The sequence below is a fragment of the Nycticebus coucang genome, chromosome 18 (genome assembly GCF_027406575.1).
Source record: "Nycticebus coucang isolate mNycCou1 chromosome 18, mNycCou1.pri, whole genome shotgun sequence".
Taxonomy (NCBI): Eukaryota; Metazoa; Chordata; class Mammalia; order Primates; family Lorisidae; genus Nycticebus; species Nycticebus coucang.
The window spans coordinates 66,215,372-66,240,265 of NC_069797.1; the positions used below are offsets into that span (position 1 = coordinate 66,215,372).

At 42.7% G+C, this 24,894-nt stretch overlaps 1 protein-coding gene across 2 annotated transcripts in view; it reads right to left on the reverse strand.

Moving 5' to 3' along the window:
- PRKCA (protein kinase C alpha) overlaps positions 1-24,894 on the reverse strand; it is a 414,550-nt gene that overhangs the window by 128,025 nt on the left and 261,631 nt on the right. For both annotated transcript variants that reach the window (XM_053568365.1, XM_053568364.1), the window contains exon 4: positions 1,715-1,826. In XM_053568365.1, the coding sequence (XP_053424340.1) occupies positions 1,715-1,826 (112 nt within the window). The remainder of the gene's footprint in view (positions 1-1,714; positions 1,827-24,894) is intronic.

The following is a 24,894-nucleotide window of genomic DNA, read 5'->3' on the forward strand; positions in this document are numbered from 1 at the left end:
TCAAGGCTCACCAGTAAAGCCCCCTGATCCAAACAGAACTCTGGAACCAGCTGCTAGGGATGCTAGCTGTTGTCTCAGACCCGCCTCCATGCCTCGTTTATTTCTGGATTTTGTTAAAAATGTACAGTGTCCAAAAATCCTGACTCATACAGAAGATATGCAAACAGGTACAGTCTTTACCAGCAAGCCTCTTCAGTTAAGTGGATGTGGCAAGAGAAACCGGATTCCATGTTCTGCAGAGTGGGCTTCCTGGTGCCCTCTCTAACTCCATAGGTGTTGAGTATGTAACACATCTGTTCCAAGTTTTCAAATATTTAGAAGTACATTTACAAATGCACTTAGAATTAACCCTGGCAGAGCCCCTGAAAACCATGTCTTTGGAACCTTAAGGTGTCCTGAAGCCCAGAAGGCCACCGGCCTGGATGATGACAAAGGTTAAGTTGTTAAACTGCACACCTGTGTGAGGTGAAGAATCCCTGCATTCTGACAAACTCTCTACCTAAGCTTTAATGTTCAAATACATTGATTTTTATAGACTGTGTTTGCTCCATACAGATACGAAGCCATGATACACAGCAGTCATTCATGAACAGCAATATACACGCATTTCCAAATGCTTCCCTGTCTACTCTAAAAACAGGCTCGGTAATTACCTCTGCATGTCCTAACAGCATAAACTTTTATTTAAACAAACAGCCTGGGGAATCCTGTAACTTAAGAATTATGGAAGCATGGCTCGGCGCGGGTAGCTCAAGCAGCTAGAGTGCCAGCCACATACACCGGAGCGGGCAGGTTCGAGCCCAGCCTGGGCCTGCCAACCAAAAAACAGCTGGATGTCTGTAGTCCCAGCTACTTGGGAGGCTGAGGCAAGAGAATCGCTTAAGCCCAAGAGTGTGAGATTGCTGTGACACCACGGCACTCTACTGAGGGCAACATAGTGAGACTCTGCCTCAAAAAAAAAAAATTATGGAAGCAAAGAGTTTCCTTAGTTGTTTTCTTTCCTTCCCTCCTGACACACAGAACAAATCAGGAGAATGGAAGAGGCTGATGTCTTCCCTGTCAGCGTTCCTTGATGACTTCACCGGGAACTGGACATAAATTCGATCTGTCTGTAAACACTCAGGGTGAACCTGGTTTTTGTGTTCATTTCGGTTTTAATTTTAAGGCTATCCTGCTGGATTTTTCCACAGTCCACCCACTAATTAGAGACATAGGAAGATAATGACTACAGTTGCTTAGCTTATTTTGAAGCCTAACCAAATGTGGAATCCGGAGGTGGGGAGTCTTCTTTGGGGTTTGACTAGCCTGCAGTTTAGAGTGATTAAAGACTTCTTCCACTTCAAAATAAAATGTGATAGTGCCCACCAACTTCATTTATGAAGTGAGTGGTTTTTTTGGTTGTTGTTTGTAACTAGGCAATGAAGTAGTTCAATAAACCAGAACTTTGATAGTGGAAGGTTCTATACTTTTTCAGTCTGAACTCTTTTTTTTTTTTTTTTTTTGTGGTTTTTGGCCGGGGCTGGGTTTGAACCCGCCACCTCTGGCATATGGGACCAGCGCCCTACTCCTTGAGCCACAGGTGCTGCCCATCAGTCTGAACTAATTCTATTGATGAGTGGGTGTTGAAAAGTTACTGAAGCTTCCTCGGTGCTCAGAAAACCCTGAGCAGGAGGGGCAGAACCTCACTGTGAACTGGAAAAGAAAACTTACTTACTGTCACATTTCATCCCTTGATGGATAAGTCCGTACAGCAGTGACCCACAGTGATCGCAGAAGGTGGGGCTCCCGTAAGTGTGGATTTTGAACTTGTGCTTGCTCCTGGGGTCCTGTGAAGAGAAGAAGCACAATGCCCATTCCAGCCAAGGCTCATCGCGTGTCAAGGCTCAGTCACACCAGACTAGAGTCAAACAATACAACGGGTGGAGGTGACTTTCTGCCACCTCAAGTCTTGATGTAACAGACACCCATGTTTACTCTTTTTACGGGGTGTAATTGGCACATATCAGGGTTCCCACCGAAATGATCGCTTCTGGATCCATAGCCATCAGAGCCCTTAGGGGCAAGGACAGTGTTTTAAACCAGTGAGGGACTAGTTTTAAAGAAGATAAATTTTCCACAGACTGGGGCCAGGGAGGATGGTTTGGGGATGACTCAAGTACATTGCATCTTCCACCTCAGATCATCAGGCATTAGATTCCCATGAGGAGCACACAGTCTAGATCCTTCCCATCCAGAGTTTACAGTGGGCTTCAGGCTCCTATGAGAGTCTAAGGCTGCTGCTGACGTGACAGGCGCTGCAGCTTGGGCGGGGATGCGCGTGATGGGGAGCAGCTGTAATACAGAGGCAGCTTCTCTCATCCACCTGCCAGTCACCTCCTGCTGTGCAGCCCAGTTACCAGCAGGCCGCAGACTGGGACTGGCCCATGGCCCAGGTAGTGGAGACCTTGGGGGTATCTCTCCAGTGCCTAGTGCAGGCTGTGGTACAGAGTAGGCACAAGATCAGGTTGTGTTTGTGAAGCTGAACTGAATGACCCTGAATCTGGCTCCTTCAGGAGCAAGATTTACAGAAATACAATATGCTGTGAAACCAGATATATCCCCAACCTAACAGGCACATCTTCCTGCTTCTGCACTATCATGGAAGCAGGACATGCATTTGCATAGGGAAACTGGCACAGTCAGAAGAAAACTGAAAAGGCTTCCCTCAGCCCCACTGCAATCCCATGACTTTCACGCACCCCACACAAAGTACCAAAGGTGGAACTGACTACTTTTTTTTAACGTAAAGTTGTTTTCACAGATTTTTGGATAGAGAAGTAACAATTGTATGCAGCAGACCATGGTAGTTCTACAGCACAAGACTCTGGAGTGACTGACTGGTTCAGATTCCAGTTCTGCTACTTCCCAGAAGCATGACACTGGACAAATTATTTATTCTTTCTGCCTCATCTGTACACAGAGGAATTCATGGCACCTGTCTTATGTGGTCGTTATGAGTACAAAACCGAGTGAACCTTTGTAAAATGCTTAGAAGAATGGCTCATGCAGGGTAGGTGCCTTGTAGAAAGAGCAGATGGGCTCCTGTGCATCTGTGACCCCCGTTATCTAACATGCACAGGCAGGGAGATAGCTGAAAGGTCTTTACACTCTACGGGAGCTATAAGCCATTTCATATTCAACAAGTACATATGAGGACCCATCCCTAGTAAACACTTCCTCCCAAATCAGGCTTTGTGGTCTGTGCACCTGTCAACACAGAGTTGCCACCAGCTGAATCAGAAAAGACCTCAGAGGAACAGGGTTCAGGGAAGGGCTGGAGAGCCAAAGCTCCATGTTAGAAATATTAGGTGTGAGCCACCCTTTAGAACAGTAGTTCTCAACCTTCCTAGTGCTGCGATGTATTTTCATTGTTACAAAGGGGTGGCGACCCCTGGGTTGAGAACTGCTGCTTTAGGGGCCTGAGCGAACACCGAGAGGCACAAAGAAGGATGTTCTTGGCTTCTGACTTTCTAAGGGCCCAGGTGCTGGGGATTTAAAGGAATTCCAAAGGTGATTTTGACGTTATAATTCACCTTTTTGATTGATTTGGGGACCTAAAACCTAAGGCACATGTGAATGAGTTATTGTGATTACTTCCTAAAAACACAGATTTGAAATGATGAAATATTTCTATTATGCAGACTAGTAAAGCATATTAGAGAAGAGTAAGCCAAACACTTATGTATGCACTACCTAAATTTGATAGAAGTATTTCTATTCTTTCATTGTATAGTTATTATTCTCATTTTACGAGATGTTAATGACTTTCCTAAAGTCGCGTGGCTGATGAGTGTCAGACTTGGGATTTCACCAAGATTGGAGGATTCTCATCCCATGAGTACGGTGCCTGGAATGAGCTGGAAATGCAAATTATTTAGTCCTTTCCCAGACCAACTGAATCAGAAACTCTGGGGCAGGAGGGACCTCACAGCCTGTGTTTTAACAGGCTCAGACTCCTGTTGGGTCGTGCTAATGTTGGCAGTACACCAAGGACTGGGAACCACTGCTTCAGAAGGTCATTCAACAGCTATTGGCAAAAACCTCATGGGCACTAAGTGAATCCATGACAGGTCACTAGTTTACCTCCTAAATGTCTCTCTTGGGGTGTGGCTAATCAACATCTTCCTTGAGTGAGTGTTTTTTCCATAGACTGTAGTAGCTATGACCATGGTCTGATGTGAGGCAGCCACTAGGAAAGAGGTCCACCAATGTCCCCAACATCCTGGGTGTCAGGCGAGGGAGCAGCTGGGTGTCGGCACCAATTAAAAGGACTCACACTGACAGGAAATGTTGTGTCCTGCAAGGTGGAGGGCAAAGAACATGCTAGGGGAAAGGAAACAACCGATTTTCCCTGCAGAAACTAGATACGCACAACTTCCTCTAAGTAAATAAAGAATGGCAGCTCGCCCAGAGCCCCCTGGAGTGTGGTGCACAGGTCAGGTGGCCCCAGGGAGGCTGTCAGGCCAGTTGTTTGTCACATAGATCTCTACTGACAGGATGCACGGGCAACTGCAACTTCACTTTTCAGGAAAACCTGTCTTACTCATGCAGTGGCCATATGGCAACTTTGGGCTCTAACCATTTAGAGGTGTAGGCAGAGAAAACCATCACTTGCACTTCCTGTGTAAGTCTGGAGAGCCACCAAGCCTTAGAGTCTTCATACCCCAAAATCATACGTGGATAAGGATCCTGCCTTTGAATTACAAAAGCACTGACAATAATAAATAACAATACCGCTGCCTATTTTGCTGATTGTCAGGTCTGTGGAAATGCTTTACAATAAATCTCTGTTTAGAACAAGAGAGTTTCTTGCGAAAGGAGTGCTTCCCAGGATCTGTGAGACCTGCATTCTGACCTGGCCCTGACACAGACTCTGTGACCTTGGAAAAGTCATATCACATATTTATAAGGCAGAAATAAACTGGCCTATGTTATGGGTTGGGAATGAGGCTCAACTCAGTGAGCATATGAGAAAGGTTTTGTAGCCTGAAAGTCCCTCGGCAAAAATAAGACATTGTTGTTATTCTGTTATCCTTGGAAGTAAAGTTCAAGGTACCCAAAGCTTCCCCACAGTGCTTCAGAGACTTGAACTGACTGGGAAGGAGCAGGTCACTGACAGGCTTAGCGGGCAGAAGGCAGGGCTTTCCTCCACGAAGCCCCGTCCTCTGCACTCCCTGGACGGACTCTCAAGACGGGCGGTGTCTTGGGAAACTGTCAACCCCAAACCATCCCTGCACTGTCTGCACTGTAAAGATGGGAGTACAGGAGCACGGAAACTCGTCTCCAGTCTAATTAATCTCACCTAGTCTGACAGACAGAGCCACAGTGTTGGCTGAGGAGCCGTGACTCAGGATTTGCTGAGAGCAACTCCTCCTAAAACCTCCATGGGCTCTCTGTGTTTCTATTAATAGCCATTAAACAGGGATGCGTTTTACTTCTTTGGGCCCTGATTTCCTCATCTAGAACTGCAGGTGTTGGCTTGGATCAGCTTTTTCAGAAAGGGACTTCACAGAGCCCTGCGGTTGTCGGGAGGTGCCAGGGGCTGCAGGGGAGGGGGGCAAAAGAGGGAGCCGGCTGCTAAAATAAAGTGGAAAGCAACTGGACTAGATTGTCTCTTTGGTTCCACTTGCTTAAAAAGAAACTTTTTAATTTGAAATAATTTAAGACTCACGAGAATTCGCAGAAATAGTACAGGCTGTTCCTGCACAGTCTTCCTGCCTCTTTTCCAGCGATACATCTTACATAACCATGGTACATTCGCAGAACCAGGACCTGGATGTTGCGATGGTACCGTTAACCAACCCACAGGCTTTAGGGTTTCACCAGATTTCACATGCGTGATTCCAACACAAGTATTTTTATTGTACAACTGAGGAGTTAAATATACTGTTTACTGAGCAGAGAATACAGTAATATTTGCTCGCTAAATACCACTAACTCACAAGAACAGCACCAAAGGAACATCTGTTACTTCTTTATTAAATGTATAACCCGCTGGATCTCAAGTTAAGGAATCGTGGGAAGATGAGTAAAAGATTTATCTGCAAGGTAAAATTAGGATGCTTTCCCCTAAGTAAAGGCAACATAGGCTACTTCCAAACTTTTCTGATCAGTTTGTCAAAACAAAATCAATTTGAGGCAGGTTGACTGAGGGTTGATCCCCAGGATGGTGCTAGCCTGGGTCATGGGAGATTGGATGGTGTGCGAGGACTGGGGCTCCTAGGTGATGCTTGTAACCTGGATGGAAAGACAAGACAAACGACAGAACACCAAGGCAGGCCCCACCCACCCTGGCCTGAGAGCAGGTTTCACAACATTTTCCAAAGGAATCATGCAAACAATGACTACAGGGTTTGTGTGGCCAGGGAGGGACACCGAGTGGGACTGGGCCATGAGGAGGCGCTGAAACTTAGGGGTCCTCATGTCCAAATCTCACAGTCTTCAGGTTCGAGAAGCCTTGGGATTCTTTCTTATATCTATAGACTTTGACATCCAGTCCCTCACTTGGGTGAGCCCCTCGTGGCACCCCAGGGTCTCTCCTCTGTGCCTTCCCTGTGGCTGTTCCCTTGACCTGCCATGACCATTACATGCCAAGACTCCCCCTGCCGGAACACCTAGCAAGCAACACTTGAAGGCTCCTTCTTCCCCTAGGAAGTCTCTCCAGATGGCAGCAGCAGATACAATTTCTCTCCTTCATCTGACTTTCTGGAGCGTCTTACTTCTTTTACATGCCACTCATGACTGTTATGATTCTATCCACTGACCTCCCTTACCATTTTTTCATCATTTATCTCACATGACAGTGAGTGCAGCTGAACTAGTGACCGTGCCACACCAAGGAAAAGTGGTAAGTTTTACACTACAGTACCGTTAACAAAACCACAGGTTTTAGGGTTTCACCGGATTTTACATACATAACGTTCTCTCTGAGCTTCCTGCAAACCAAAGCAAACAGGGGAAAGAGGCAAGAACAGGATTCTCTGGGACGGCAAAGCTATCTGAATGCGGAAGTCTGTCTTTGTATCCTCGGAAGTCATTTTGTCTCATACATGGTAGGCCTTTAATAAATTCATATAAAAGCAATTAACAAATCTTTAGCAAAGCACACTTTTCTTACTGTGCACCTGAGAGTTCTCAATAAAGTTATCTCACATGTGACAGCAAGTCCAGCCATACGCAGTGCCACGTAGAAATGGCTGGTGTACACCACGTCGTCACCACTAGCAAGTTAATAACATCTTCCTTTTTAGTGAAATATACATAAATCTTCCTTTTTACTTCTCTAGGCACTGGCAGCCTCTCATTAAGTAGAGAGTGAAACCTGCTGTCATATGTCACCAGCCTGACATTACATTATAATGAAAGGGGGAAACATATAACTTAGACACTCTTGCCATATACATAGTCGGGAGAAAAAGTGAAAGTTTTCAGTAAATTTCTTTTCATAAGCACAAACGAAGTCTAACCCACAAATCTAAATCTGGACCTCTTAGAAAAAAAAAAACCAACAAATGAAAAATTCAAGTTCTATTGAAAGCATCTGCTAGCCTGGTTCGCATTTCTTAGTTTCATAATATAGCAGCTTAATTAGCCTTCCTTGGAAACATTTCTACTAAGACCTTTCAAAGTCTTTATCATCATCATCATTACCACCAACATTTTGCAACTTGTTAAAATTAACCCACGGATCTACATGGCACAGGATTTTCATGCTGATAGGGCTTTAAAATTTTTCCTCAATGCATTCGAGGCATTATCTATACTTATCCAGAAGCATATTCTAGGTAAGTATGCAGTCACCGTCTTTAAGCACAGAGAGAAAGCTCGAGAGGAGTTAATGCTTCTTGCACACCAGGCAGGCAACCAATGTTGTTTTTTGATGAGAATGTTTATACTTGAACAGACATCACTTCACATGCCCTTTTAATGTGATGAGTAAAATAATGGCAGGGTTTTGGCTAGAGGTCATCTTGGCTTGAATTCTCCACCCACATCTGAATGCTTCTGAAATGCCCCGCAGTTTATCTCAAAGGACCAACATGTCTGTCGCTGAGGACTGGGGTTCAGGCTTTTAGAGTTTCTGGAAAATACTGTTTTTAACTGAGCGAAGCTCTGGGGAATGACTTCCTCAAGCACCCGTAGCAGTGTGGGTCTCTCAAGACGTTCTCTCTAAATACCAAGGAAAATTCTCCACTTTTACCATCTGATGTGTTATCAGGATTCGTACTTGTAAGCCAAGCTTGGGTCTAAATGTCACCCACATGCTGACTACATACGAAACAGAAAGCACTGCTCCGGGGGCAGAGCTAGCATCGTTAATGTCATCTTAAATTTCCTAGGAAGTAGGTTTATTATTTTTTTTAACTCTTGATATAAAAAACAGTTAAACGTTTTGTTAACATGAGATATTTAGCAAATCTAGGCCATCTGATCAGGGTGATTTTATGTAACTTGGGTATCACTGTAATTATTACCTTGGATATCACGTGCTAAGCAAGGCTCCCACAGCCCCACTCAGCCGGGTGGAGCAGCCTGGCCCACTCCTGGACTCTGCCTTTGGTTTTGCCAGGTACTGCCTGTTCTAAGAAAGAGTAAAGGAACTTCCATGTCTGGTGACAGTAATTAATTTTTGATCTGTCACATAGCCTCAGTTTATTCTGATGTAAACATTCATCTTTACAGTTGGACTAATTTGCCAAATTAGGCTTTGCTGGAAGGATTCTCATGAGTCCTTTGCCCAGCTATGTGAGATGCTGTAATCATTAATTGTCAAGCAAAGAACACTTAAAAAAAATTCTAGATAAATCTCTACCAATGAGGCAATGGCTAAACTCTAATATATGTACTCTACTACATAGCGTACATATATTAGCAGTTAAATCAAATGAACTAGATCTTTCTGTAACAACATGGACAGATCTCCAAGACATAATATATTGTCTAATGAAAACAGCAAGTCAAACAATGAAACATAAAATATAATGATGTCTATGTGAAAAATAGAAATAAAAATACTCCTCCCTGAACAGTAATATATACATAGCTTTTCTTTAGACAGATAAATAAGTAAAATGTCTCTATGGGGACAGACTAGGTTTAGAAAAGACAGTATAAGGAAAATTTTAACATTATCTGAAAAGATGTAAGTTGAGAAATGACTTTATACTTTATCTATGTAATCTAAGTTACCAGGACCCCTCGCTGAATTTGGCTCTATTTCAGCTGGTTCCTGTGAACACTGGAGGAATTGGGGCACAGCCTCCGTATATCTGACCACAAATGGGTTTTGTCTGCAGTTTCTCCAGCAATCTGGTGGGGGAAAAAGTTGTCTATATGAAAGCACCATAAAGATATTTGGCACCAACAGGCATCTATACATTTTAACACTTCAAAAGCTATGTTATCACCAATGCCTTCTTATTGAGTAAAATATTTAATGTGTTGTCACCATCTTCAGACACTGATTTAGGTCAAATTTTTATCCCACCAATCACGGATTTTAAATTCCAAAAGTGTGATGGTTTAATATGAAATTCTGATATCAAAATAGAATAAGCTGGGTGTCCCTGCCTGTAGACCCAGCAACTCAGGAGGCCGAGGCAGGAGGATCACTGAAGGCCAAAGTTTCAGGGTATAGCATGCTAGGATCGTGCTTACGAATACACACTGCACTCTGGCCTTGGCAAGAGACCCTGTCTCTAAAATAAACACAGAAAAAAAATGTTGTTGTTTTTTTAATGTTCAAAATGTGCAAATATTTAAATCATAAGGCCTAAATATTTTCATTAAAAAACAAGGTTTCCCAGTTATTTATCAATTTCTTCGTTTTGTCACAGAAGTTATTTATTGTGCGGCTACTATGTCCTGGGTAGTACACACAGCGGTGGCGGTGAAGACTCCCAGTGTGGCTTAGGTCCTGTCCAACTTGGGACAGACTAGGTTATACTACGTTAACAAATCACCTCTAACTTTCAGTGGCTTCACACAATAGAAATTTCTTTCTCACTCTCCACTTTGGCAGCCTCGCTGATGGAGCAGCCCTGGCCTGGGATACAGCCAGTCTTGCAGAAGAATAAAAAGAGAAATGGTAGGATCCTTGATGGCTCTCGGTCTTGCACTTGGAAATGGCACCAGCATTTCCGGTCACATATTTGTGGCCAAAGCAAGACAGGGCGTTCACCTGGACGTCAACAAGGCGGAGTGTAATATCCTCCCCAGGAAGAAGCAACGGACGTTTTGAACAGTTATGCTACCTACAAAGCCCTTCAGAGAGTTTAGTGTTTGTTACCATTTTATATTATTCAGTAAAGAACAACAAAATGGGTTAAAACTTCAAACTCTGAAAGCTTGAAGGTTTAAGAGCCCACCTGAAATCGGTTTTAAGTGGGTGATGCTGAATAAAGCCATCTACCTTTTAGATATAATTTTAGCTTAGCAGCAAAATGGTACCAAACAACTCCAAAGTCTCACTGGCCTATGTTTATTTCTTCTTCGTGTTGTATGTCAGTGGCTGCAGAGTGGACACACCTGTCTAATCGTGCCAGGACTTAGGAAAGGGACAACTGCTATTTGAGACACATCATATGGCACGAGGGGGAAAAAGAAGAGGTAGACCTGAACAACACGTTCTGTTAATGCTTCTCACAAGTAGCGTTCTTCACTCCCCTGGGCCAAGACTGCGTCTGGATGGGTGAAGCTCAGCCTCTGGGGAGGGGCTGTGAGCCACACCGAAGCAGGTGGGCTCCATAATCCTCTTCTAGATAAGGGAACACATAGTAGGGGACAGAGACACAATCTTATTCCAAGGATCAATCATTATTCTTTTTCCTGTTGTCATACTGACTCCTCAAAGGAAGGAAAACTCTTTCAAACATTTTATTTCTTTGCCCATTCAATTAGGAGTGCTGACTGCTTCAACTAGCTTTACGATAACCCTGAGACTAGTAATCATCTTTTCAGGAAAATCTCACATTTAGAAACAATGCTATTTTTTAAAAGTTTTTATTTAGAAATAGTCTTAGACTCACAAGTTGTAAAATAAGGCAGAGAGTTCCTGTGTACTCTTCACCGAGCTTCCGCCAATGACAACACCTCACAAAACCGTAGCACATGATCAAAACCCGGAAACGGCCTGGGCGCGAGGCGATCAGCAGACCTTTTACGGCTCTCACCAGCTATTGCTGTGCTCATTGTGCATGTGTGTGTTTACAAGTCTATGAAATTCTGTCACATCTGTGGTCATGACACAAGTGTTCCTTCTCTACAAAGAAGTACCCCGGTGCTATTCCTATCAGAGTCACATCCTCCCCATTCCTAACCCAGGCAAGCCCTGATATGTCCTCTATTAAAATTTTATAGCATTTTTAAGCACCAAATCATGTTTATGCTAAATACAGATGTGGTTAAGTCCAGTGCCATACTTTGAAAGCAAAACAAAATTGTTAGGGATACAAGAAGAATCTTAAGTATGTGAACCCCTGCCAGTCCTGTGCAAGGTTCTACATCTCCTATGAAAATTCACGGCCAACTTTATATGATTTTCTGTGAACAAATCAGAGATAAGTAGAAGCTTCTTTCACCTATTTATCAAAATTCTTCCAAGATCTCATCATCTCTTTTCAATTTAGTAAAGACAGCATCAGGATCTTGTGTGAAGTACCCTGCCTGGTATTATATATGATGTAGGACTAATTCTGAAGCCCAATATTTGGTAGTTGCTGGATAATATGCCTAAGATTCTGCATTTAGTTTTGTCACGAACTTGAGAAAGTATAACATTATTTGCAAGAAGTGACTCTGGCGGGGCACAGTGGCTCACGTCTATAATCCCAGCACTCTAGGAGGCCAAGGCGGGTAGATCACCTGAACTCAGGAATTCAAGACCAGCCTGAGCAAGAGTGAGACTCCATCTCTAAAAATAGCCGTGTGTTGTTGTGGGCGCCTATAGTCCCAGCCACTCGGGAGGCTGAGGCAAGAGAATCTTTTCAGCTCAAGAATTTGAGGTTGCTGTGAGCTATGATGCCACAGCACTCTACCCAGGGCTACAGAGCAAAACTCTCTCTAAAAACAAACAAAAAAAGGCTGACTCTTATGCCTCACTATAACGCTGGGAGATAACCCAGCAACTGGTATTTGTTCATCTGTTTAAACAGACAGAGGTGGCAGAAGGTATAACCCAATTTTCTTTTTATTGTTTTCTAGACTGAAAAGTCCAAATGGTCAGGATTCTGTCTTTAGAGACCTCTGATCTTTATGCAGATTGCTCATTAGTCCCAGAAGATAGTTCTCAAGCAGCAACCCCCTCTTGGCCATGTCAAGAGAAGTTTATTTCCTGATATTTAATGATCTTCCTTTTTTTTTTTTTTTTTTGTGGATTTGGCCGGGGCTGGGTTTGAACCCGGCACCTCCGGCATTTGGGACCGGCGCCCTACTCCTTGAGCTACAGGCGCTGCCCTTAATGATCTTCTTGACTACAAACTTTTTTTTTAAAGTGCACCTTATGATAAAATATTATTCTAATCACTTGTTATTAATTTTCAGTAGTTCACTCACATGTTCTTTTACATAGGTAAAATATTCCCTATATCAAAATTGGAAGATAATTAGGTATTATTTTCTTATAAATTAAAAAATCTGTAGTAAAACTTAGAATGAAACATATCTATGTTAATATTTTTGGTATATTTCATTTTAGAATGATGCAAGGGCTGGGGGCGGAAGGAAGAGGAAAAAGATTGATCTGTAGCTTTTTTTTTTTTTCCAACCTAACAGTTCATCTTAAATATCTTCCAACGTCATTAACTGTAACTATATACATTAACTATTTTTTTCAGCCTAACCATTCATCTTAAATATCTTCCAATGTCACATATTCCTCAATGCTATATCCTCATATGGATGTACCATAACTGATTTAATCAATCGCCAGTTCCTAAACATTTAGGTGAGTTCCAATTTTTCACTGTTATAACAACAACACTACCATAAGAATCTACAACCACACACTATGCAAATGTCTTGTCAGTTCCTTAGGATAAAAGCCAGAAGTGGAAATCTTGAGCCAAAGAGATGAACACAAAATATTTTATTTAAAAGCTGCTCATCCTTCTAAGGCCAGGGTCTGTTTTGATCAAGCCAAGCTTGCCAAGCCTTCTGGGTAAGCTTGCAAATAACCAGTTTTATACCTTAGCTAAAAAGTGATACGTTAACACTTGGTTTCTCTTATTTTTTTTTTTTTTTAGGGTTGGGCATTTGTCCATGAGTTAGGCTTCGCCCATCTGTTCCGTGACCACTCAAAGCCTCCTTAGATAAACAGTGGACGGTTCTCTTCTCTCCCACTGCAGCAATCTGCTCGTGCCTCGGTTTTTTTTTCTTTATTGACATCCTTTTCTAAAACTGGGAACTGAGAGAGGGTGAAGGTTTGATGGACAGCAAATCTCCAACCATTTGTCAGTGAAGGGTGGCTGGTCAGAGGCGTAAAGCACCAGAGCATCTTACAAATTAAACACCCACCCACCCCACTTCTCTGGCCTGCTGTAAGTGTCGCTGGCGCTCGGTTCTAACTCTGATCCACTGGGTTGTGCGTCACAGACGTGACGGGGTAAAGGATCCTGCTTCCATCACCTCTCTCAGAGCTGCTTCTCTGCCTCTTTTGTGACCAGCTCTGCCCTGCCCTTCCTCATTGTTGTTCCTGCATCTCTACGTCTGGTCTTGCACAGAGCACAAGAAAGCACCAAATTACCAGGTCGGACAATTAAGTTTGTGAACTCGTCCTAGAAAAAGTGCTGCATACCCCGTTGCTGAAGATCACTAGGGTTAACTTCGAAGTACTCCCCTTGACCCTCTGGTGACCATGGCGATATTCAGCAATGGGGTGTGAGGCAATTTTTCTAGGATGAGTTCGTGCAATTAATTGTCAGATGGCAGACGATGACAGCTCTGATGGACATTCCACAAAAAGAGTTCCAAAACTGCTTTGAAGGGTGGACTAGGCGCTGGTGTCAATGCATAGCTTGCCAAGGGGAGAACCTCAAAGGTGATTGTAGGGATGCTCAGAAATGAGGTCCAAAGCATGTTTTATAGGATGAGTTTGTGAACTTTACTGTTTGTCTTGTGTACATTTCTTCCTCTCTTTTTCTCTTTTATTCCAAACAATCTGAGGCAACACCAACGCACTTTCCTCCGACTGTGACTTTAAATGTATCCTGAGCAATGGCTCCTAAAATTCAACCTAAAGAATAATGATGAAAATAGTTAGGAGGAGTCTAAGGCCCAGGATGGCCTCAGACACCTCCAGTCTCATGTCTTAACCCAACTAGCATGACTGGTTCAGCTCTTAGAAAAATTTTAAGTTTGCCCTTAGGGTAGCAGAAGCCTACTGTGCACATTTGAAATTCATTTTTCTTTTTTTAAGCAAAAAAAAATACTAACAAAAACATCACTGCAAATATACTAATGTATCTGTGTGCGGCAAATAATTGTGTTAAAACATAGGCAGAAATTCAGTGCCGTTCGCTATTAACACACATCTGGCCTTTAGTTTTTACTTTTCCCCTGTGCAATAAGGCATATTCTGGGATCAGGATGAATCATGATACATGGCATAAATGCCTAAACTTTTTTTTTTGTACAATTAATTCAAATGGACATAAAGTAGAAGATTATTTCCCCCTGAGAATAAGAAAAAAAGAAAATGTGAAGAAGCAAGCTGTCACAATATGGAAATAAACGATAATGGTCTTGCATCTGTAATCTCTCTAGATGTCCGTTCCTACCCTTGCAAGTATGACCAAGCTGGAGTAGAGACAGATACCCTTTAATTCCACTAGAGGGGAATAGAATGACATCAAAGGATGCAAGTCAAAAGAGTTTTCAAGTTTGTCACCAGCCGTGTGGGGAAGAACCCCGCTGTCCTTGTGTTTCTGATGAATGTATATTTTAGATGGTGCTCCTCTCTCTCCTTTACAACAGTCTAGTCTGCAGGAGTTACATCAGGCGGAAATTTTATTCAGCCTGTATGAAACGTGCAATTCAAACATGCTGTTCTTTCTGGATGGTGATTTTTCTATTACTCTTTGTTAAGCCCACAGCGTTTGACAGCCAAACCAAATGTAATATCCACAAAGCACTTAATTGGGATCCGTAAGTGGATGTGTTCCGGACAAGTAGGAATTTCAACAAGAAGGTAGTTTGTAATATAAAACACCGTGGGAGACTTTCTTGTGATCTACAGAAAGATAAAGGATTTGTTCATCAGAAAAATTAATGGTCCAGCTCCACGCTGTCCAATAGAATCTTCTGCAGTGATGGGCATGTCTGACATCCTTCAAAATTATAGCCTATGGCTACTGAGACTTGGAAATGTTAGGAGTTCTATGCAGGAATTGAATTGTTAAATTTTCTTTTGATCATTTAAATTTAAATAGGTGGCTAGTGGCTACATATAAGACAATGCAAATTTAGAAGGCCCTTCTCAGCGGCACCTTATTTGTTCTACTCTGTTATTCCCATTCCCCCCTCCCCAAAAGTACCATGACGGTGGAGACAGACTAGGAAAGAGTTTTGGATTCTACTGGTACATGGCCGAGGTGGACTGTTAACAAGGTTGGGGATCTCTCCTGCGCTGGCCCTTTCATGCTAATCCCACTTTCTAGCCTAAGCCAGGCCTTCTGGCCACCTATCTAATCTCTTGGTGGTTTCCTGCCCTGCTCCACAGTCTATTTTGGTCAGACTACTGCCTGGCACACATCAATCGTTTGCTCAAAAACCTTTAGTGGCTCCCCACTGCCTACTTAGTCTAGCCAAAATTTGGCCTGATTTAATGTCCAACTTCCTCTTCCATCAGAGGACTCCCTGTCAACACATTACCCCTTCAAGCTGGCCTTGGTGTCCTTGTTCACAGCTCCACCTGCCATGGCCTCATTGGGAAAGTCCTTCCTCCCTCCCTCTACCTCTTCTCACCAAAGGATCTAAACTGCCCCTGCCTCAGGGCCTTTGAACTTGCTGTTCCTCTTCTGCCAGGCACCCCAGCTCTTCACAAGGATGCCTCACTTGCCATTGGAGACTCAGCTCAGCTGTCACCTCCCTGTCCCTAGAGGTTTTCCTTGACCCTCCCATCTAAAAGAGTCCTCCAGAGCCTCACCACTCCGTTACCTTGTTTCTTATCTTTCTTAGTTTTTATTTGTTTAAATTCAACATTTTTTTCTTTGAAATATAAATTCCGCGAGTAGAGGGGACCTTGTCTGCCTTGTCTCCAACACCCAAAATGGGTGTTCGCATCAAGTCACAGGCTCTTCATGAACATCCTTCAAATGAACACACTCTGTAATCCCTGAGGACAGATGGAAGGTACATTCTTGGACATCAGAGATCACACCTCAGGCCTCCTCGGAGCTGTGTACATGTTTGCTGAAGATTACGACAACAATGAGATTTAACACACGACCCATTATCTCAAGGATGACATACCATTACATGAAGTTACTTTGCAAATTAGCCTTGCAAGGTCTCTTAGCAGACCTATTACCTATTGATGCACACCCATCTTGTCTAAAAAGCGTACTACAAGTTTAGGCAAAAATTATCTGGCTGAGGTCAAGATCTAAGGATGGAATAATCAAGGAATAGTTATATTACTACCCATGTAGAAGAATTCTAGAACTTTTATATGACTTCATTTGTGAATTTACACTGCTAGACCTGATGATATAGGTTTTCTTGAGCAAAGAGGGAACACCTGAACTTCTTTTGCCAAAGAATTGGAATGTGGTGAGGCTTTACCACCAATAGAAGAAGAGAGAGAAGAAAAATACAGAGGTCCTCAAACTACGGCCCGTGGGCCACATGAGGCAGTGTGACTGTATTTGTTCCCATTTTGGTTTTTACTTCAAAATAAGATATGTGCAGTGTGCACAGGAATTTTTTCATAGTTTTTTTTTTTTTTTAAACTATAGTCAGGCCCTCCAATGGTCTGAGGGACAGTGAACTGGCCCCTGTTTAAAAAGTTTGAGGACCCTGCTTGCATCAACTTTCTCACAAATCAACCACTTCCTGACGGTGCTAATCACTTGACAAGTGTCACTCTGATATTTTCTGGTGAATGTCAGTTTCCCACATTAAAATGAAAACTATAGTCCTAAGGAAAGGTAACCACCACGGGTCATGTCTTATTACAATTCACTTTAAAACTTTTCATTATGTACTTACTGTATTCTTGAGCACAGATTAAAAGAAATAAGCCAACCAAGACTTCAGATCTGCTCTGCTGTGCTAAAATTTTGAGTACAAACATACCTGCTTGTAATCGGCTTTCCACTATTACTGTTAATCTCATTTCTCAGGTTATAGACAGGGAAGGCTGTTGTTTGCATTCAGTTACCTATGAACAACTCAGTGTTTACGAGGAACCTACGGGAAGGCTGCCAGTATATTACTAGGACTGTTGTTCAACTTATTTTTTTAAGATTGCTGACTCTGAATTGAGTTACCAAACCCCGCCAATGTTTAACACAGCAAGCACATCTGAGGATTGGAAGTTATCGACACATCGAAACATATTGCTTCAAATGTGATTTTCCTGATCACCTCTGGAACCCACATGCAGCTAAAGGAAGGACTATTTTCTTGCCTTTACTTGCTATTCTTGGTGGTTTCTGTGACATTAAAAAACAACACTGAAAAGCATTAGGTATCGGTACCTGTCCTGAAAAGTGTATCATACTCCATGAATGACATATATATAAACAGATATATATTATTTTGTTTTTATTTCAGATTAATATGAGGGCACAAATGTTTAGGTTACAGGGTTTTCAATTCTAAGGTAAAGTTCAAGTTGTAGTTGAGCCTGTCACCCAGGGGGCATGCTGAACATCCTCACCTATATTCTTTTAATGTTTTCTCTTAACTCCCCACTCTCAAGAACCACAGGCTATGTAAAGAAACCTAAATCCAAAGAAGACATGAAAAGATTCCTACTTCCTAAATGGAGTAAATGATCCTCTGGGTGAATACTAGCTGGTCAGACCAGGTGGTATGATTTAATTGATTATAACAAGTTTTACAACAGCAAAATAAGAGCAAAGTATGTCTTTAAGTACAAAGAACAGAAAGAAATGGGGCTTGCAAGTCCTTGGAGACAAAATAATCAAATTTTTTAATGCCTCAATGGATAAAATCACGATTTTGACTAGCTTCTAACAGAAATATTTAAAGACATGCTTAAATTCCAAATCTCACCATATTCACAAGTTAATGTCACTTAATGCAACTCAAACACTCAGCCTTTCTCTTGGCTTGGCTCCATTAGGTCCCTGAAACCCCAAGATTTTATTAACTGGGACAGCTGAATTAATCCAAAATCTTGGGAATAGAAGGCAATGTCTCTCTTCTGGATGAACATCAAGGTCAGCCTGAAACTTCTCTATGGAACTTCTAGTTCCTCTGTAGATGAGGGGTAAATACCTCTTAAGAGGAGATGTAGAAGCCTGAACTAAGTCACTGAAAGAGCCTAGCTACACTTGAGCTGATGAATGGATAAAGACTTATTTTTACCCAATTGCCAGGGGATAACTTCATCACTGAACTTGAGAGCTGAGTTATTTTCAGATGCTCCAGGATAAAATGTATTCCAAGCCTCAAGGCTATTTTGTTAGCTACTAGATAGATCTATTTCTGCTTATAAAACATGCACAGAATAATTAAGATGGATGTTCAGCCAGAGTTTTGGCCCTCCAGGTACAGTAAATGTTTGTGCACTTTCTGTAGACTGCCAACAGGGAGCTGTCTGGATGGGATGCAAACTATTCATAGTGGCAACAGTGAAAACGTACTCACTTCTCACCATCACTCAGGTTTCATTTATTGGACCTGAATTCCTTCTCAGTAGCAGATATCGGTAGGTCTCTGACCAAAAGCCATTCCTCTTTTTTTCCCCTTACAAATAGATTTCTGATTTCTGTTGCAACAAAGCATACTTCCCAGACTCTCTTGCAGCCACAGGTGGCCATGTGACATAGCTCTGGCCCATCAGACCTAAGCACACGCTTGCTGGACACTTCCAGAAAACCTGTTTGCCCATTAAAGATACTCCCCTCCCGCCTTGTAGTTTCCCTTTTTCCTCTGCCCACCTGGAAATGAAATAACCATTTTCTGACCAGAGGCAATTCTACTCCCTCTGTGGAAATAGAGCTTTTTGTCAACTATCAAAAAGAGGGAGCTGGATTTTTCATCTCAGGAAAACAGGCTCCAGCTAACAGAGGCTGTCTAATGAGTGGCTGAGCAGCTTTGTGGATTTTATCCATTGCACAAAGTTTTCACTGGGTTAGAAAGGAGAAGAATGAATGGTTTCTCTTGTTGCTGTTTGCTGAAAGTCTGACACACGTCACTGAGGAAGGGCTGTTCTTTGAAAGCTGTATGACCTGTTCTGTATGGAGTGTGTGTTTATGGATCTATGCTATTGGTGACCCCCCCCCCCCCCCCCGTGGCTGTGCAGGGAACATGTGGCCATTAGTCTGGCTGACTTGAAACTTTTTTAATTGCCAAAACAATCCTGTTCCATAGATGTTTTAGGCTGATCCTTGGTAATCTAGTCCCCATCTCAATCTAGTTTCCCCCATTATTTATAACCTCATCATGAGATTAGAAAAGCAAAGAAAGGGTTTAAAGAACAAGTTTTCTAGACATTACACAGGCATCTATGCTCCCACCTTTCTTTCCTCTCCTCCCTTTTACAGGTTTAAGAGGAAATATAATAAATTTTTTAAGGTATCTGCTTAATAAATTTCTGCCTCGAGACTCTGAGTGCGGAAAGAGAAGGAACTGGTTTCAACGCGGTTGGGCTTTGCCAAAACCTGTGGCTATGAAGGATTTGCACAGCGTTGCCATCCCTCAAAGGCTTTTATTTCATGGGTGGAGATAATATTTATTTGAGGGGCATATTACACCCTTCTGTTGCATACACAAACCAGCCTTAATGGATATTTTTTAAAACTTCCCACGGGGAAAATAGGCCATATGGACGTGCCAGGCAACCAACTGTCATTTCCTTCCAGGGGGAAAAAAAGGAAATAAACTCAACAGCCCTACTTAGACCAGCTATTGCTTTCACTGTTGGAAACTCTTAATGATTCTGTCTACACATCTGGCTTTAGGGCTGCCCCAAACCTATAGTCACTTGGAGGGCTTGATCACTGCCAGAATCCTACACCAATTTGGAATACTTTACCCAGATAATGGGAAAGAGAATGGTGTTTCCTTCCAAAACCTGCTCTGACTTCCATAAACCCAGTTTATGAGAGAGACCCAGAAGAACCATGTCAGTGAAGAGCCACTACTTTCAACATTTTGCAAAACTATCTTCCTGGCCTGGCTCCTCCAATTGACTTAGACTGTCGGAGAAAACTGCCAAGACTATGAAAAATTTCTTTTAATCCTCAAGGCTTACTTTCTCAGTTCCAGAAGGAAAGGGATGTGATATCTGGAGCTAATTATATGCTCTTTGGGGTTCCTGCTCCTTACCTACTTCCCAGGGAAAGTCTAGCGATTCTAGGAATTAATAAAAGAGAAAAAAAGATAAACCCATGTTTAGAATATGGAATGTGTAGGGGTATAATGGGTGGGTGGACGGAAGGAAGGGACGGGACAAGGAAGGAGGCAGTAATTCTGTAATGCCCTCGCTGTAATTCTCCTGCTTAGAAATTCTGCAAAGGTCTATGTCCCGAGCCTAACGCTGCAGAATGCAGGCATGTAGCACAGAACACAAACATTTCCCAGAATATGCAATCACTTGAGTCAGAGTGTCTTTTATTAAAATTCATGAGGAAGGTCTCAAACCCTGTAATCCCTTGTTATTTGACGTCTGTTACTTATCTCTGAGAACCACAGAGTTGTTCAGCACCCCTAAGCTTTCCCAAAGGTACCTGATATTAAGTTTTTTTCAAACCTATAGGATTTTAAAATTGTGATTTTTTAAAAAAAGTAATTAATAATGGGCCCCAAAACAGTTCATCTTTTTTTTTTTTAACAAATGAAATAATTTATGTACATAGAGAGCAAAGACTATACATATATACAGGGGAAAAATGAATCAGAGTGAACAAAGAGAGAATTAGTAAGTTTAATGGAAGCAACCTCAACAGCTCTAGAATGATGCTATCTACAGGACACCAGAAGAGTGAAGTTACCCTTGACTTACAAATTAATGTGGCACCTGCTTCTTCTGGTCCTACTCAAATGGGGGACCATGTGGGATCAACTAGACTTTCAGGACACAAATGTGTTTCAGGCACCATCGGATCAAAACAATGAGACTTCATCTCTCATTGTAACATAAGAAGTTCCTACTCTAGTAAACAGTCATTACAGTGATTTATTTCCACAAGTTCATTCTCAGTGTTCTTTATGAGAGCTTTACAAAGGAAGCCCTGGTGGTCACCTAACAGTTCCATGAAGTATTGGCTCAACTTCAATATGGCTTTTAAAAAGTGAGAGTAAACGATGTGCCCCTCTGTGGCTGCAGTCAGGAAGCTGCCTTGCAGTTTCTTCCGTATTTGGATATGGGTTTTGGTAGCTGGAGGTGGAATCTGCCTGTTCCTGCAGCTCCATCGCTCTCTGCTTTGATCTCAATGAGCCCATAATCTTCTGCCTTTGATACCAACAGAGCTGGTGTAAGTCAGATAACATCGGAGACAGCTGGTGGCAGACAGGCAAGGGCCCTTCTAAAGTACAAAGTTTGGCTTCAAACCGGCCAATGAGCCAAGAGGAGGATAAGCCCCCAAACCAGGTTACAAATACAAAGAAAACGGCCCACACCTACACACCTGGGCAGTCAAAAGACATGAGACTGACCAGAGCTTCCATATTCCAAACCCCCTGCATCACCTGTCCCCATCTGACCGGGAGATGAAGCAGCTCCCTGAACATCTGCCTCCTTTGATCTTGGGCTCCTTGCATTTTTCATTAGTAAAAAACTGAGAATGACATGTTATAATGCATTGGGTGTCACTTTTCCAGAGGCTGTATTTTATAAATGTTTTGTGTTAATCAGAATTATAAATGAGGAGCTTATTTATTTTTAAGACTATGAACTGTTCCGCCCTGCACCCTTGTCTGATTCAACCTTCAACTGAGCGTGAGGGGAGGCCAAAGGTCCTGCGTCCCCCAGAAGTCGACCAAGGCCCCGCCCTTGCAGCCCACTGCCCACGACAGCCTTCTCCTGGTCCTGCACCTCCTTGCCAACTCACCACCTCACCTCCAGACACTCTGCTGAATCCCTCTGGGATAAAGGCTTATGGCACTTAACAGGACTGCAGCTAATTAATTAATTGTGTGATGTGGCTCAGGGCAAAGCTGTCTCATTGATGTGTAGACTCCACCAGGTGGTTTTCACCATCTTGGGAATGGGCTTTGGTGGCTGGGGACGAATCTACTGCACGTTCAGCTCCAAGCTCAGTGGTGTGTAATCCTCCCAGATGCACAGAACCAGCCCTCCCACCTTGTCCCTTTGCGGCTCAGTGTCTAGCTTGGTGCCCGGGCACAGCAGATACTCAAGTGTCAACAGCAAATATACCAGGATTAGTAAACAAACGGTCAATCTCCACGCTATAAAGGCCTTCAGCACTGAACTTCACTCATTTGACATATCAGGAAAGCCTTAGTAAAAACCACTCAAAAGCCCTGGGGGGTCAGGGAAGAGCTAGAAGAATCCCATCGCAGGGCTGGGCGAACAATGTCCTATCTCCATTACTGGGATGGGGACTAGGACCCATAGAGCCACTTGAACGTGCTAAACTAACTGCACATAATATGTAGATGTCTGTGTACTTTTATTTTTCATTTGGTTCTTCCTAGAACTGGCATTCATGAACATTTAGCAAGTAGTAATTTGCTAGGGCTTAGCCTGACTTTCTGACTGGCCTCGCAGGAAGGGCTGTGAGTGAAAAAAAGATATGTCTATTTTTCTTGCCATTTGAAATCTGGACCCAAAGTAGTGATAGATGGCTCACTCACTGCCTAAAACCTTGCTCAGCAAAATGGTAGAGTAAGGTAGTAAGCAATTTTCCTTACTTCTGGGTCTATAAGAAAATCACCAAATGTTTGAATCCAATCAGTTTAAGGGGACCTTGGAGCCCCACCTTCTGTCCTGATATTCAGGGGGGTGAGGATGAGGGGAAAGCTGGCATAAAATAAGGGAAGGAATTTCACTGAAATCTGGAATAAGCCCAAGGTGATGGCTGCTGATGGAAAGCCCTTGTCACTGCATGGGGACACCCTGGTTTCAACAGTTGCAGTGCCTGGGTCAGCTTTAAACCGGAGGTGCTGCTAACAACGCTTTGCATCCTTCCTGGTGCACAAGGAAGCCTAGGAGGTCAACTATTCCCTTTTTCTCAGGCTGGGAGGATAGACAGTTCTCTAGGTATGAGCAGGTTGTTTCAAAAATCATTTTCGAGGCTGTAGTTTTAAACCAGGATGTTTAAAGCTCTCGGAAACAGTGTGACATATATGTTTACTTTCCAGACCATGTCCTTAATCCCAAAGAATACAATCCCATTGCAGCACACAATGCTGGTCCCCTATCCCAATGTCCTATCTCGTTTTCTCCTTTGTATGAAAACTCGCATTTTAGCTGAGCACAGAGACCTAGAGTGAAAGAAAACCTCCCTGCAGCTAAGTGTGGTCACAGGACAAATATGAGGCAAACAGAAGTGTTATATGGAAGATTCCTATTAAGCTGCCTCAAGGGAGATCTCTCAACCGGGAAAGGTATGCCCTGCTTGCCCTCCTGCATGTCTGCAGTGTGCAACACGGACTCAAGGGCTGGTGCCACAGCAGCCATTCTGGATGAGAAGTAAGTGACTGCATGAAGTCATGCTCTCCGGGTGGTACAGAGACAGAAGCCTTGTTCCTGGTGACAGTGGAGCTGCTCTGTGTGCCCTGGCCTACCCCTTTCCATATTCTTTTCACAGGAGTGAGAAATAGACATTTTTATTTAGGCTGCTGTTATTTGGGACTTTTGTATTGTACACAGTTGCATGGAATTCTTAACTCTTACACCCATGAATTACAATGTCTCCATGGGACAATGGTGTATTTATAATACATCAATCCCTAAACCCTCTCTGGCAGTAACTATTAAAAAAAAAAAAAAAGAAAAACTATGCACACGTACACCAAAAGGACTTTAAAAAGGAAGGCACAGGTAACAGGAACTGATGTTTCTGGAACTCTCACAGCATTTGTTAGCCAGCACTATGTTGTAAGGTAACTATGAATTTATTGGCCCCCTTTTGCAGAAGAGGAAATTCAGATTAGTGTAGTTTAAGACTCTGTCCCAAATTAGCTGTTAAGAGGCTGAGCAAGACACACACATTTGGTAAGAGACAGACATGGACTGGTGACAGGTGGGAAAGGGTAACATTTTTTAGAACTCAACAACAAATGTAGTAAATTACAATGATTTGAGACACTGGAATACAAAGAAAGTAACCTGACAGCATCAGAAAAGGTAACATAAGCAAAAGTGCCCAGCACATGGTGAGCACTTTAAAAATACCAATTTCTACCTGGATTTTTAAAAAAGCCCTTCCTGAAACATACAAACAGACTCCCTTTAAAACATTTTAGATGTGTTTTTTTAGATTATACATGTTCTGCCGGGTGGTAACATACACAAAAACCTGCAGTCATTTAAACAGTTGTCCCTGAAAAGTACAAGGGCTGGGTCCGGGCCATAGGTTGAATAGTGTACCCCCACCTACCCCTGCAAAATTCATGTCTGTCCAAAATCTCAGAATGGGACCTTACTTTGGAAGAGGGTATTTGCAGATGCAATTGGTGAAATTCGGAGGAGGTGATACC